This window comes from Uloborus diversus, chromosome 5, assembly GCF_026930045.1.
Source record: "Uloborus diversus isolate 005 chromosome 5, Udiv.v.3.1, whole genome shotgun sequence".
Taxonomy (NCBI): domain Eukaryota; kingdom Metazoa; phylum Arthropoda; class Arachnida; order Araneae; family Uloboridae; genus Uloborus; species Uloborus diversus.
The window spans coordinates 127,153,524-127,169,726 of record NC_072735.1 but is presented as its reverse complement, the minus strand read 5'-3'; the positions used below and the strand labels follow the sequence as shown (position 1 = coordinate 127,169,726).

The 16,203-nt window shown below is 31.9% G+C and overlaps 1 protein-coding gene across 1 annotated transcript in view; it reads right to left on the bottom strand.

Moving 5' to 3' along the window:
- LOC129223130 (uncharacterized) overlaps positions 1-16,203 on the bottom strand; it is a 408,522-nt gene that overhangs the window by 15,675 nt on the left and 376,644 nt on the right. The window contains exons 76-82 of the mRNA XM_054857696.1: positions 12,463-12,688; positions 8,247-8,426; positions 8,135-8,160; positions 5,726-5,900; positions 3,149-3,253; positions 548-748; positions 107-207 (exon numbers count right to left, since the gene is read on the bottom strand). Coding sequence (XP_054713671.1) covers positions 107-207; positions 548-748; positions 3,149-3,253; positions 5,726-5,900; positions 8,135-8,160; positions 8,247-8,426; positions 12,463-12,688 — 1,014 coding nt within the window. The remainder of the gene's footprint in view (positions 1-106; positions 208-547; positions 749-3,148; positions 3,254-5,725; positions 5,901-8,134; positions 8,161-8,246; positions 8,427-12,462; positions 12,689-16,203) is intronic.

Sequence of the window (16,203 nt, the reverse complement as noted above, 5' to 3'; positions counted from 1 at the left end):
ATGGAATAAATTTTTCGTGATTTTTGAAAAATAAAGCAATTGTGTTTAATTCTATTGATAAAGAAAATCATTTTGGATAAAGGAAAAAGAAAAGAAATTTATTTACCTCATAATATATTGTCTCCATTTCTAAAGACTCTTTAGGTTCTTGGAAACCCTCCACAACTTTATATTGATCTGTGTACACGCAAACATCTTTTGGTGGCTCTGGAAATAATTGAATATGATAACACGTTTCAGAAACAAATTTTAGACTCTCTCCCCCCCCCCCGAAAAATGAAGCTTTGTCGTTTTCCATGTAAGATTTTTATATCAGTAACCTCGTAAAAAAAATGTCTGGAAATGTTGTAAAAAATAACTGTTTTTGTTGTAAAAAATAACTTATCCGTTACGTGCTAATAATGCATACACTTAAGGGATCTTTTTAGAGAAAGAAAAAAAAATCAATTTTGATAACTTATAGTTGTTTAAACAATTAAAATTTTTTCTGTAACATGAAGTAAAAACTTTTCGTTAATCCAAAATGAAAAAAAAAAAAAAAACTTACTACATTTGTAGACGGTGCAACATTCCCCTTCTAGTTCAGTCAGCTCCAATCCGTTTCCACATTCCGGTTTGTCTGGGCAAGAATCTGCATGGCAGTCAACTCGAACCGAAGGACAGCAAGAATCGTTAATCATCTCGGCTTTCTGACCGAGTTCTAAATCCTCTGGCCATGACAGCGGTGCACAAAGTACTTGATCACACTCTGTTGGAAAAGTGCAGGATAAGAAATAGTACGTAATCGCGGTCTTTCTTTCAGCATCATGTTAGTCAGAAAAAGAGAAAACAGCTTTATAGAAAGCACTAGTGGTACCCGCACGGCTTTGCCCGTAGTAGAAAAATAAAAGGTCTTTTGGTTCGCCTGTATATTTACAAATAATGTATGGTGAATTTTCTCGCCAATTGGCTTGTACCCATGTTACGGTTCCACGTTATGATAATGTCGTAATTTACTCCTCCCTTATGATATTTTTGTTCTTAAATTGGATTGGAAAAAGAACCACATCGACTTTTCGAAAAATCGCTTCAAGGTGCACACCCTCATGGTACAAACTAACTTTGTGCCAAATTTCATGAAAATCGGCCGAACGGTCTAGACGCTATGCGCGTCACAGAGATCCTGACAGACAGAGATCCGGACAGACAGAGGGATATTCAGCTTTATTATTAGTAAAGATTCCATATGGACGGAAACTTATTTGGGGCCATTCAATGATTACGTAGGAGTCCCGAGGGAAAGGGGGGGGGGTTAGAAAATATCTACATACCCTTACTTTGGGGGAGGGGGGGGGGTCAAACATATTCTTACGTAATATTTTCCAAGACGATATTTTATTCTAGATTTTGAGCAGTCAAGTGGTTTGGCAGGGATCCTATTTTATTTGCTCCTGGAAAGTAAAAGACGTACTAGTATGAACTGTTTTTTACCTGTTTTACAACGAATGAATAGTGTAAAATGTAATAAAAGAATCGCACTATGTATGGCACGGTTATTTTTAATTAGTATCGCATCACATACAAAAAAAAATGTCGAAAAAAAGTTTAATCTAGAACATTATGATCTGAATTGATCTCCGAAAATTGCCAAAATCATTCTTACGTAATTAACGAATGCCCCCTTACATTCTTATGATTCGAGCATTTTTCATACGGATAGATATTCCCCCACTAGATGGAGGAATCTGGACTCTCTTCGATGCAAAACTGCTCTAGGAATTTAATTTCTCCAAGCGTATTCGTGACCAAACGAATGCTTAAGGGATGTTTTACTTGCTGCATAATTATACGACATAGATGCTGACGATTTTCTGCATGAAAAAAAAAATCTACCGACTGGAGCCGAATTTAAACCGTCTCCCTTGGATTTACGAAGCCAATGCCTAACTCTTACGCTACTTTACCAGCATGTATGTATTGAAATAAACAGTGCATTTTATAAATGCAAGTTCATCTATGATTACGTAAATGTTCTAACTTCTAAACTTCACAAAACTAAAAAACTTGGTAATATTTATTTAGATACGATTAAGTTTCTCATTAAATTTTCAGATTTCTTTATGGGGAGGAACGGAACGTTGAAGCTTTTGATCACACAAAGATAAAGTTGCAATTATCAAGGTGAGAAAATACTGTTCCTTCTTGTACCATCAAATTTCAAAAGCCAGAAATGTCTAGGCATAACTATTACCAACGTTTTTAAGGCAACGAAATTATTTTTAACAAATTGAGTTCTAACTATGCTAAGCTGAAGGGCTTACCGTTTTGGAACCGGCAGGAGTGATCGTTGGGATCTGAATACTTTTTTGTGCAACATTTAAATATATAGTTCAAAATACAGTTACTGATCATTCCAAAGTAGATCAAAATATTTTTATTCACCCACAACAGTTTCAAAGAGCTATAGTTTGAAGTCATAATGTTCGCTTTTGGATATTGGAAATTAAACAAATAACAAGTGAACGTACATATGTACCTAGAAGTCACATCGATAATTTTCCCTGGACGCAAATAGGCATATATAACACACAAATGGTAAAAAAGCAAAGTGAAGGAAGATTTTTTGACGCTGGCAGTCTTTGATTGGCAGCAATACACTGATAAAATATTTGTATGCAGGTGTGTGAATGATATAGAAAAACATGTCAATTTAAACCTTCCCGCGTTAGGGAATCTGTGTTCACTTTTTTCAAAAAGTCTCAGAAAAATTTCTAAAACATTTTTATCACTACCCTTTACTTTTGAGTTCGCCTTGTATAGTCGAAGGGAAAAAAAAAGATCGGTAAAGGAAAATTTGATTCGGATATACAAAGTTCAAGCGCTCAAAAAATAGTTGATAATCAACCGCTGTCTGAATCGTAATCTCGTTTTTACTCTTAAAGATATAACTCGCTCAAAATAGTATTTTTCTAATGAAATGTAAAGTCTCTCTCTTCTCTGTTACACATAATAACGGAAGAACAGCAATAGCTATTTATTAATGGTATATAATGCATTATACGAGTAATAAGAAAAAAAAAAGAGAGATGGTTTTCCATGATTGATTTTCAAAATGTTATAAAATTTAGTTCAAAGTGGCTTCAAAACGACTTCAAAACCAAATACTTACCGCATTTGTACTTAGGGCACAAATCCAATCCTTTGTAAACTTTCGCAATTTCACCTTTTTCGCACTTTGGTACATCTAACGGAGGGCAGTCCTTTTCTTTCGGCACTATATAAAGAATTAACTATATTATCTTCATAGTTATAACTAGAATAAAGCAATGTATTTTATCTGTTTAAATGGCGGTTTCAACTGCATATTTATGCATTCTTAAAGGATGAAAAGAATATGGATCAGAGAGAGAGAGGAAAACAGAAGAAGATTATCAAATACACTTCAGATGAGTGACCGATTACATTAGTAGATATTTGTTGGAAAATAAGGACATAAGAAAGAAAGATGCAGATAACGATGGGTTGACTTAATTGATGATGAAACAACCAAAACGGGCTACTTTTAGAAACTGTTTTCATTATAAAAAAACCAAACTTTATGAAACTATTTACGTATTAGAAGCCAAGCTTCATAAAACTATATTATTTATTTATACTAAACGGCACAAAATTACAAATTAATATCAAAGTACGGTTTAAAAAAGATAATTAATGTCAACAAATTATTTCTATATGTTTGTTTGCCCAAACTAGAGGCTACATTTGAATACTTTTGTGCGGATTATTAAAACTGAAGATTTTATGATTTTGCTTGGACATTTAATGGAGATTTCAGAGAGCTATGTTATCAATTAACAACATTTACTTCCAAGTATTCCCTTATCAATTCAGTACCAAATTAGCTAATGTCCAACCATGAAAATTTGGCACATCTGAGAAAACGAAAAAATTCCTTAAAACAGGTAGAAAAGAAAGAAAGGACGTGTGCAATATTTTCGAGTTTAGTGAAATTTTGGCGATATGAATGTTTTTAGCAAGTTTTGTAAAAGAGGAAATAATATCAATTTTCCTCTGCTTATTGCCCTTTCATGAAAATAGACGCTTCTTAAATAAGGTCTACAAGACAGCAGAGTTCTCATACTCCTAAGTGGCACCTTTATTTTGTAAGGATTATACCACCTGAAATATCCGTTTGTCTTCTAATGAATTCGTGATTCATAGGCTAGAAGTTAGTTTTATGCCATTATTAAAATTATTCAATTGTAACAATTAATTTAGGTCACAGCGCAGTTTTTAACCTCACAGAACTTTCTACCTAAATGCGGCGACTAATTTTGTTTCGAGGCAGCATTTTGATAAGTGTCACTAATGAAAAATAAGTGTAGGTTGCACATGCTGAAGTCTTGCATTCTCAATTTGAAAATATTATCGGGAAAGTTTCCAAACTATTTACTTTCTAAGATAAGAACTTTAAATCGATAACTTGGCTGCTTCATGGAGAGGATAACATACAGCACTGTAAATGTGTTTCTTAGTCCTGGAGTATTATAGTCATATTTTGTCCAATTATATTAAGTTTTTGTAATTGTAGATGAAACTTTTATATAAAAGTTCTCTAAAAAAGGACAAACGGAATTCTGTAAAACATGTTTCCCTGCCCATGCAGTGTTAGTATTGGGGAAACAACCGAACTCTCTATTCTAGATGCGATATTACTATCGTAAAAGGTTGGTAACCAATACTTTTACAATGACAGAGTGCTACAGAGTGATATAATTGATATCACTCTGCGTCATAGCTGACATCATTCAATGATATAATTAACATCACTCATTACTTCAAGGTTTACACGAATTCTGTAAAACACGTTTCCCTGCCCACGTAGTGCTAGTAATGGGGAAACAACTGAACTCCGCATTATTGAATAAGCAAAATTACTCTCGTAAAAAGTTGTCGCCAATATTTAAAAAAAAACAGTGTAGTATATAAATAAGTTACTCACTCATTATTTCAGTTTGGATAACAATTCTGCTGTATGCGGGTAAACGGCAGTATCTGAAGAAATGAGTTTTCGAGATATTTGAAGAAGATCGATTCAATACCAACAATAGAACAATGTTGGAAATAAACGTTTTTTTTCAAGATATTTTTCAGCAGAAGTTAAATAAGCAAGCTTGTACAATAAAGCTAACGTATAATAGATGACAAAGTGCAGAAAAATGAAAAATTTTCAATTACTGTCCTTTACCTGTCCTTGGCAGTATTCCTCTTAACATGCAAATAAAATGAGTATTTTAAAAATGTGAAGGGTTATGCTTAATTTACTAAACATAAATAGATTCTTCGGGCAAAGGTTACAACAAACACAACATGCATTAATACTCCAATTAATATTCATCAACGGCAATCAACTAAGTTGTCAATTATATATTAATAAGGTATGTGAGGTTAAGTCTTAACACACACATTTTATAAACCCAAACGATTGCGATAAGAAGTGATTTTGAAGATGAGAAATTAGACATTGAAAGGGGATACAGTAATATTAAAAATAGATTTTGATGAAATCCCAAAATGTTTGCAACAATAAAGTTCGAGTTAACTGTTAACCAGCATGAAAATATGCCGCAAAGTAGCTACATGGTTCAGCGTTGCCCTAAATGACTATATAACAGTTTTTTTTTTTTTTTTTTTGAAACGTCATCAGAGCAGCAATGAAAAGCGTGTAAACAGTTAAAAACCTTACCACAAGTGTATTTTTCGCAGCATGAAACATCTTCAGTTTCTCTGGTTTGTTTCACTAAAGTCTCTTGGATCGAACAAACCGGGTTCGCAGGGCATATTTCCAGGACGCATTCAGTCATCAAATCGGGACGGCAGTGACACTTCTTGCAATCTCCACCATTCCAGGAATCACCAGGCTTTTGGGAAAACAAGTAAATTTCAAAATGTAATTATTAGTTTAAATAATTATAAATTAAAGCTTAGAGTTATTGTTAATTAAAGATAGTCGAACATTCTAAATATCTATTTATTTGATATGCATTATATCTTTTCTAAATTTGTGCTGATATGTTGATATAGCATATGAAATATTGTTTCATTAATTAAAAAAGAATTTTAATTAAAAAAAATAACATTTTTGCTTTCAAATAAAAAAAAAATTCCTTTCTCAGCTAATATGTTAGCATTTCCTGAACGCTTGTAGTACGTTCACCTTTTCTTCAAGTTGAAAATTTTTGTGTCCAACACTTCGTTACGTACTAGAAAAGCAAATAAACCTTCGAAATTCTGAAAAAAATAAAAACCTCCCTCTTGAAAACTCATATTTTTTTCTGTAGGAAATATTTACCTTATTAAAAAATCTTATTTTATGTAAATAAGATTTTATAAGTTTATTGCACAGCAATATAACAGATAAACAGTTTTGCAAAGTTTTAAAATATATTAATTAAATTTTGCTTCTGCTATTAGCAGTTAAAAACTTTGAAAACATGGTATGGAGAAATTCAAGAAATTATAAACGTATTCCGTATCTAAACAGTAAATTCATTCCTTATTCATTAAATGCTGCTAGCTTTATAAATGATTGATTTTGTGATTGAAAAACTTAAAATTTTGTGACTACCTCAAGTTCTCAATATTTAAAAAAGCGAACTTTTCCCTCTAAAAATTAAACTGTTTGTGTACCTTGAATCGCTGCTAACTCGTTTATTTCATACGTAAGCACTAAAAGACAATGCCTGACGAACTCTAAAAATATTCGAGAAGGTCTTTTACGGCGCATACGTTGGATGTCTTTTACGAGAGTCGACAAGCAAAGTTATTAATTATTTAATAATAATAATTATTATTATTTTTCTCACGATTCCAAAATTCACAAACCTTTTCTGCGTTAAAAAAAAAAAAAAAAAAACTAGGCCTTTAAAAACTGCGACTGTTGAAAATTTTAAGTCTTCAAGTTTAACTTCTATGGTTATGTGCATCTAAGACTTTCAATTAAAAGTGTTGCGAAATTTTAATAAAAAACTTTGATATACTATATCACTTTTGTTTTTCGCAGGAGGAAGAAATCAGAAAATATGAAAAGGAACAATGTTTTTCATTAAAAAAAAAAAAAAAAAATCCTAAGCTAATTAGATTTTCAAAAACTCTAAGTAAAATGCTGTTCCTTGGTTATTCCCAGGGAAGAAAAGATCAAATCGGTTACATACTTTTGAAACTATGTCCATTTCAAAATGGGTGTTCTGCTTATATTATAAAAATGGCCAACTTTATGTTGAATTTAAAAAAGCTGAAACAGGAATTTTTTTCACAAAATCCTTTTGGAATATTTTATATACCCATTGATTTTAACTACGAAATTAAAAAAAAAATCTATGACAGCTATGTGACACTTCAGAGTAGTCTACATGATTTGTAACGGAATGCATTATTTTCGTTTTTAATGGAGTCGGAGTCGGTCGTTCCCCGTTTGCAACCACTCCGTAGCCTTGATTATGATTACGAAAAAGATTCTAGTAAGAATAAGAATTTCAGCAAATTTATTCGAATCATTCGAAATTCGCTGCAGGATATCCGATTTCAATTTCTCCAAAACCCGATGTGCCTAAGAATCGACGTCATAAGCTTTGATGAAAAATATAGATTCTATGAAAGAACACCGATCACCCCACCTGTAAGAATCATTTCTAGTTCGGAAAAGTAGAAGTTCAGATAATAAAGAAAACAGCATCGGGGGAAGCGTCTGACTACATGAAAGTGGCGAAAGCACATTTTTTTCATAACTTTCAAGTAAGTTTACTGGCGAGTAGGTAGATTTTAAAATTTTGGATGTAAGCGATTTTTTTACACTTTATTTTGGACTGTTAGAAGTCTTTTTTTTTTAAACCTTGATTTTCCTCTTTTGTTCTATGCTCTCGTTCTCTAATTCGGGGAGAAAGCTTCCGATTCTGCTTGCACACTCTTGAAACTGAAGGAGGAGAGCATGTTCTGATATTTGGACTATTCCGTTAATTGGAGTTTTGACAATCAGTGCTCTATTATATAATTTTCTTTTGTAGACAGTAATCAGTTGCTTCTACACGCCTGCAAGTGATATTCACTGCATAAAATGTTTTCATGTAAAAGAAAGATAGGATCAAAAAGTACGTACCACATGACCTTCTTCGTCACAAGTTCCTAGAGGAACAAAAAACTCAAAATTACTTCTTCATTACATTTTATATTAATTATTGATTTAAATTTAGAAATGAACGAAAACTTACTGCAAAGAGAAAGATTAACACAGCTTCCATTTTTAAGAACTTTTCCTTCGGGACAGAAGCAGCCATCAGTTTTCAGATGATTGCAAAGAGAGTTACTAGAATTGTTTTCCACGCTGACACATGTCTGAGGGCATCCTTTGTGGCACTGATGATACTGTAAGCCATCCGGACATTTGGTATCTAAATAAAAATAATCAATGAAAATCTTCATGCAATGTCTTTTTTTCATAGCTGAGGTCACCACCTGGAATTATGAGATAATATCATTGCAACTGGAACTACGCGACTTACCTTTTTGATACAGACGTTCTACACATTTTATAACAATGTCTAATTCAATGTTAAAATAGCCTTAATGGTAATTAGAATTTTTGACACGCATTTTGGGGTTATAAAAAGCTCTTTTTTCTACGTAAAAAGAAGAAGAAGAAGAAAAAAAAAGCTTGGATCGAATTGTTGTTGAAAAGACACTCGACAAAATGGCTTTAAAAAGTATATTTTGTCAGACATCTTACATAAAGCTTTTTTGTACTGAAAAAGAAGTTTATTCTAACTTCAAGCATGTGTCTGCAATTCCATTTACTTTACGTAAAACTTTTAACGTATAGTAAACTCCCGACTATCCACAAGCCAATCAAGAATCAGGATCATGCATTTTCACAGAAAAAAGCAATTTCCAATGGCTGTTTGTTTGATTGTTTTTTTTTAATTGTAAGTTTAAACTAAGTTGTTTTTGTTTTATTTATTTATTTGCTAAGTTGTTTTTTTATTTATATTTTGTGCTTTCTTCATCGTACATACACTTGTTTTGATCTTCAGTTCTGTAGTGCAAAAATACAAAAAAATTTTACTGTACTATTTTCATTGTTTGCAGAAAATATTATGCATCAATGCAGCCAAATTGTTGAGGAAGGGCAAGTTTTACCTTATTTGTATCTCATTTTAGCCTTTTTGCGGTTTATTCCGAATTTTCATTATCCGAGGCACTTGTGCCACCCAATTCTGCGGATAATCGGGAGTTTACTGCAGTTTTTATGTTAGTAACCAGTCGCACAAAGGTTAAAATTTGATTGGTAACTTGCTATTGAAATTTTTTTTTTTTGCGTATCCATATAAAAATTAACTAATATCCAACAATTGTTAAGCGTTTGTTATTACCACTATACTAACTTAAAACTGCATATATTAAAAACTGTAGAAAAGGACATGCGATGAAATTTTATCAATAGTTGGGGTAAACATTAACCTGTTAACATTGTGAAAACTACACAGATTAGATGCTACGCGTTGGATTTGCTCCATCTATGAGTAATATATTTCTATTTCTTTTAAAAAATATGTATGTGCAGGGTGTTCCGTTTTAACCGCAACCGTTAATCCTAGATGTATACTTCCAATCGCTAAAATGTTAAAAAACAGATGCAGAGTTAAGGTATTGAAAGTTTGAAGTGAAAATAAAAATAGGTCAAAAAATACAAAATTATTTTTTTTTATACGGGGCCCAGGTCTCATATCTTATATTTAGGGAAATAATCTCCATTGAAAGATAATTCCAACACAAAAAGTTTGAAATTCTGTACTACCAATGTTCACCGAGATATGAAACGCAGCGTTTTGTAATTTACACCACTTTTTACTCGCCGTCAATAACTTTTTTTTGGGGGAAAATGTAGCGGTAACAAGTGTTTAAAATTATACTTGTGCATGGAGTGAGGCTTTTCAAATTGTTCGAGGTTTTGTCGTGTGTTTTTGCGTATCACGGCATAACATTTGCATTTATATTTGAATACCAATGAAAAATATTAATACCTTTTTATTCGTAAGTTGACGACCTGTCATACTTCTGAAAGGGCGATAAGTTCCAATCTTAGCTTCTGTATGGTTCCTTAAAACTTTGAATTGGAATATCTCCTTGAGCTTTGGTCGCACAAGTGTCAAGTTTTTTGTGTCAGTAAGTTTTCAATGGAGATTATTTCTCTAAATATAAGTTAGGGTACTTAAGGCCCGTACAAAAGGTTAAATCTTGTATTTTTTGACTTATTTTTATTTTTGCTTCAAACTTTCAATATCTCAACTCCGCATCTGATTTTCTACATTTTTGCAATTGGAAGTATGCATCTAGGGCTAACGGTCTTGCAGGTTAAAACGGAACACCCTGTATATATGATGCCACTTTTGTTACCGTGGTTTTAGTTTCAAAAGTAATTTATAAGTTCAGCATTAATACATTTTTTGAAATGCTCAAACAAGAAAATCGAAGCGATCGGAAGTTTAACCACTCTCTTAAATAATAATACTGTAAAAAAAAAAACTATCCACCCACTAACATAAAACCCGTACTACTTCCGTTAGTTTTGATGAATGCGGTAATATGAAATAATTTTTATTAACGTCCCAGATGTTTATCTGTTTAAAATATCTTGAGGGGAAAACGCAATGAAAGTAAAAATAAAACTAATTCGCTTACTCTTCAAAATTTTTCTATTTGTAAACGATTTTATGGACTCACATTTTTCTCTTTTATGAGTTGACAATTTGATACATCTGTTAATAGAAGACAAACATTTATCATTTCAGAAAACTTCGAGCAAGATAGAACCAACAGAAGTTTCACTTCATTCATTTGCTCATCTGAACTTAAATTTCTTTCAGCTCAAAGGAAATTGAGCTGCTCTTACTTTTATGGTTTCTTGAAGAAAATGTTCAATTTGGCGGATACAATAAACCTGCTTTTCTGAAAGCATTTATACGTGCTTTTTAGTTCAGTTTATTGATAGTTCCGGACCATTTAACTTTCTTGCTTGCGGTTTGCCATTAGGAGCATTTAGCCTTTGAAATTTGTAAGTTTTCAGTAGACAGTCGCCTGAAATTCTCATTTGATATTATTCGCACTAAATTGGTTTACAAATTTCCATTTTGTCGAGCCTCATGTTTTTAGTAGAATGTATGAAAATTCATTCAAACATAATAAATTACCTTTAGGATTAAAAAAAAAAGAAAATAAATACAGTAAACTAACTATTATCCGCTGAATAGGGTGGTACGGTAATGGCGGATAATCCGAATAATAGGTAAGAAACGATACTACTGCATAGAATAGCTAAAAAATATGAATAACACTCACACATACTCTTAAATTATAGATAAAAACATTTCTAAGTTGCATCTACTAACATTAAATGTAAAAAATATACATATGTAAAAATTGAAAACAAACAGTGACATAATCATAAATTCAAAAAACATTTAATTACCGTTAAAAAATAAATAAAACATTGCGAAAAGACCCGCGGGATAATCCGACCCGCTGATAATATGACAGCCGACAATAGGGAGTTTACTGCAGCATATACATTAATTCTAAGGGGTGTTTTTGTGGGTAAACCATAACTTCTTTGATATTTCCTCCAACTTCATAAAGAAGGTATCTTTCTAAACGTTTTTTTCACTGCTATTGGCGAAAAATAAACAACAAATCACACTTTCGCCTGGCCTATAATTAGAATGAAGAAAAACAGGTTTTAAAACATGTCTGATATTTTTTCATATTGTTTTATGGTAATGTGGATACCATTTTATTATTCCTTGAATTATAAAAACTTAATCGTATAAGTTTAGTTTTCAGATAAAATTTCACACAGTGAATCAGGCAATAGATTAGGTGACTATCTACTGCCAATGACAAAGAAAATAAAGCGAAAAATAGAAACAAATAAATAAATAAAGAGGTAGAAAAGTTAAAAAAAATTAATAAATATATAATAAATAAATAAACAATAAAACGTAAGAATAAATAAATAAACTTTAAAAATAAAATAAAACAAATAAAAAACTCAAAAATAAAATAAAACAAATAAATAAACTTAAAAAAATTAAAATAAATTATTATTTCATCTTTTCGGGATTTGCATTAATTCTAGAATTTCCTTTGTTGCTTTTTGGTAACATATTCGTATAAACCTCTATGTTATATCATACAAATTTACAGAAATGTGATTTAGTTTCGATGAAGCATTAAAAATTCTAGCTACCAGAAAATAGAGTTCGCACAATTATTTAGATATCTTTTGCATGAGAGGGCGGACCTTGGTGCTTTCAGGTCGAAGTTATACGGTCTAAAATTTAAGGGAAAATCAAATGCTGAAACAATTTAGTTGCGAGTAATTAAACTATTCCTTTTTTAAATGAATAATAAAAATACGACTCTTTTGCTTACCACAACCCAGCTTTTCAGGCCAATTTTCAAGATCAATTCCCGCTTGACAACACTGTCTTGCATATTCCATTGCTGTTTTGCACAAGGAAGCTTTGTAATCTGTGCTATGCACTGCATCAAAGCTGCAAGCATCGATGTAAACTTCTACATCTATCAGAGGATGACAAGCTTCAAAAGCAACATCATCCAATTTGACACACATAGGGATTCGTTCTGGGATCTCTGGCTAAAAAAATGAATAGCATAGAGTACAAGAACTAGTGACTAATTATCTGATCTTTTTTTGTGAATATTTGTTTGTATTTTGATTGAAAGATATTTATTGAATATTATGAAGTGAAAAAGATGGTAAGATACTTGGTTAAAAGTCTAGAACAAAAGTCGCCAAGTAATTTTTGTTGGGGTCCGTACAATTTTTGATCCCCCCGCATATTTAACACTAAACATTAAAAACTTAATTCAGTCGTGCAATTACTTCTAAAATATTAGAAAAAATGATAAAAGTGGAGCTTAAAGAAATTTTTGCGCACTGAAAAATGTTTTTAAATAATTTATGTGTATAATTTATTCTTTCAAAACATTTTTGGTGGTCCAGTTTTCAACCTTTTGCGGTTCGGATCTGGACCGCGTTCCGCCAGTTGCAGACCGCTGGTCTAGAACTTCACTTCCGTGACTGATGCCATATGATTCAACAACTAGCTGAATTGCATCAAAAATTTACCTAAATCACATCGTTCATCAGCGAAATCAAATGAGTGAGCAGTTTGCTAATCACATGATTCTCTCATTTTCTAAATCACATGGACATTTGAAAGCATCTTAAATCATATACGTCAATATTTCACTAAATTATGCCATTCCTAAGTTTAATGTATATTATGGTTTTAAAAACTGCTAAATAACACAATGGAACAGCGTGCTAAATTACTTGAGTCAACCATTTCTTCTTCAAAAACTTCTTCAATGACATAAGTCAGCAGTTTAAAACTCATGCGACTGAAGTTTTCTGGATTAGCTGGTATAAAAAGAGTCAATAGCTTGCTAACTCATGTGAGTAAACAATATGCTAAATAACGTAAATCCACCGTTTTCACAAAAACTTGGTTGAACAACTTGCTAAATCACATGAATGCACTATTTATTACACCATCTAATTCAGTTTATCAGTATCCTTAATAATATGATGAATTCTGGTGGCGTGATGGTAAGGCACTGGCCTTCTACGTCTTGAACCCGTGTTCTGACCCGAGGTGGCCAGTCGGCGGATTTTGGAGATGCAGGAAATCATCAGCACCCATGTCGTATGATTATGCGGGATGTAAAAGATCCCATGGGTATTCGTTTGGCTTTGAATTCCCTCGGTAAAATTAAGTTCTTAGTGCACTTTCACATCAAAAGAGGGCCCAGGTGCCACAATCCGGTGGAAACTGCACATCAAAATCTACTTATGTCATGCATCAGCGCCTTAGTGGTGTCACATGAAAGACTCATGTCTTGTCGGAGAGCGCACTAGGTCTTGTAAAGGCCAAATGGCCTCTTACACAGCATCATTAGAAAAAAAAAAGTTCGTTAAGTAACCAGGTTTAACTGTTGGATAAATAACACGATTCAACAGCACGGTAGTTAAAGTGACTGAAAAATTAGCTTGGATTTTGCAGTTTGTTGAAATAACGTAATCTTCAATCTTGCAGATTTTTTTTGCACTTGTTTGAGCATTTATTTCTATCCCTATACTTGAAAAAAAAAACTTTCATTACTTATTATCATTTAATCATTTCATACGCTTTTTAATGAATTAATTTAATGGATAGCTACAGAGGAACATTTTAGTATTTCTTTTTCTTGAATGCAGAAATAGCGTCTGAAGGATACAAAACCGCAACTCATGTTTTTATAATCTTTTCCATTATCTGAGCTTTTTTATAACAAAGGCTAGGTATTAATGTTTTATATTTCAATATTAGCATACTAGGAGAAAAAAAGCATTAAACTAACTGTTAAGCAAGATAATATGTTTTAACACCATTTAATTATCTACGTAATGCGTACTATGCTCTGTTCAGTAAATAAAGAAAAATCTCTCTCAAATCCAACAGAACAATCGTTTTAAGGGCTCGAAATTTTTTTTTTAATAGCCTTTTTTGTGAAATGATGATTGACGATATTGATGTAATATTTGTTACGTTTAATAAATGCACTCTTGAAAAACATTAATAAATTGTTTTCTGTGTTTCATGCGTTTTTAATATACAAAAACACCTTTCGAATGCAACGCCTGAAGAAGTATTAGGTAGATCTGCACTGGTGTTGAAATTTCAAAAATGAGTCATCTAAAGCCGAAAAATTTTGAATATTTAAGTTCAATATATTACTAGTAGCAGACTGAACTAGAATATTTAATGTGTACACAAAAATACCAAAATGGCGGCATAAAAAAAAAGTAAAAATCAAAATGTAAAAATAATTCGAGTTAAGTCGGTTGCTAGCAGGGTTGGCCGGATTGGACTCAATGGGGTTTTTTTTTTTTTGAAAAAAACCCATTTTTAAAAACAGATTATTTAGCCCACTTTTGTGGTTTTTTAAAATTTTCTGAGAAGTTAAAAAAATAATTAATTTAAATACTTTCGCAACGTAAACTTCTTCACCACGGACAATGGACATAAAAAATGAATTTTGAACTTCAATAGTATTTCTTAACTTTTAATGGTATTAAAAAAATACTTCGAAGATTTTAAACAAATATATTTAACTTTTTTCTTTAACTGGTCAATAAATAACTCAAATTATCTTGACTAAGTCCTATCACGTCTGATTTTCTCAACATTTGTAGATTGTACAGAGGACACTACTCTAGCTAAAAGGCTTTCATGTGAATTATTTTCTGCAAACCAACAAGTCACAAATCTCGAATAAACAAGGCATATTTTTTAGAAATTAACAGGTTTTACAAACGGTCGGACAGGAAACAGAATAAGATGTACAGTATTTTCATTATCTTACGAAAACGTTAAATATTTCTCACTCTGTACACAGAAATAAAAAAACAGGCAACATAAAATTCAAAGAAATGTCTTGATTAAGCTGGAATTCAGTAAATAGGGATTTTAACTACTTGAGGTTCTACAGTAGTTTTGCATAACAAAATGAAATACAATAAAGTAAATTGCGAAAAAAAAATTAGTAATTAAAAACGAACAAACGAACAACAGATTTTATCACTCGAGAAGTAACTTTGCCTTAACTGTTGGTAATCATGGAAACTAAAAATCCGAAACTTCAGCATTCTTGGGTATCGTCGTCTTTTATACTTTACTCCAGAAAACGCTGAATTTTCCAGCTTTTTTTACTCCAAGATAATTTTTACGCTTTGTCCATATACTTACGCTACAATATGCTACAAGTACCCCACATTTTCCCTAAAAAAAGACAAAAAAAAACCCATTTCTTTAAAAAAAAACCCGACTTTAGTTGTTTTTTTTTTGGGTTTTATTTAAAAAAAACCCAAAAAAACCCTGGGTCCATGAGGTTTTTTGAAAAAAACCCGGGTTTTTACCAACCCTGGTTGCTAGTGATGTATGAAACACAAGACTTCAGAATTTTTCTGTTATAGATAGCCGAGCAAATACTATTACTGAATTTTAGCCAGCACAGAACTGAATCTAAGCTACTAACCAAAGCGTTGCATTCAAGTGGAGTTTTTGTAAGTTTAAAAGGCATAAAATATGCGATAAAAAATTTTGA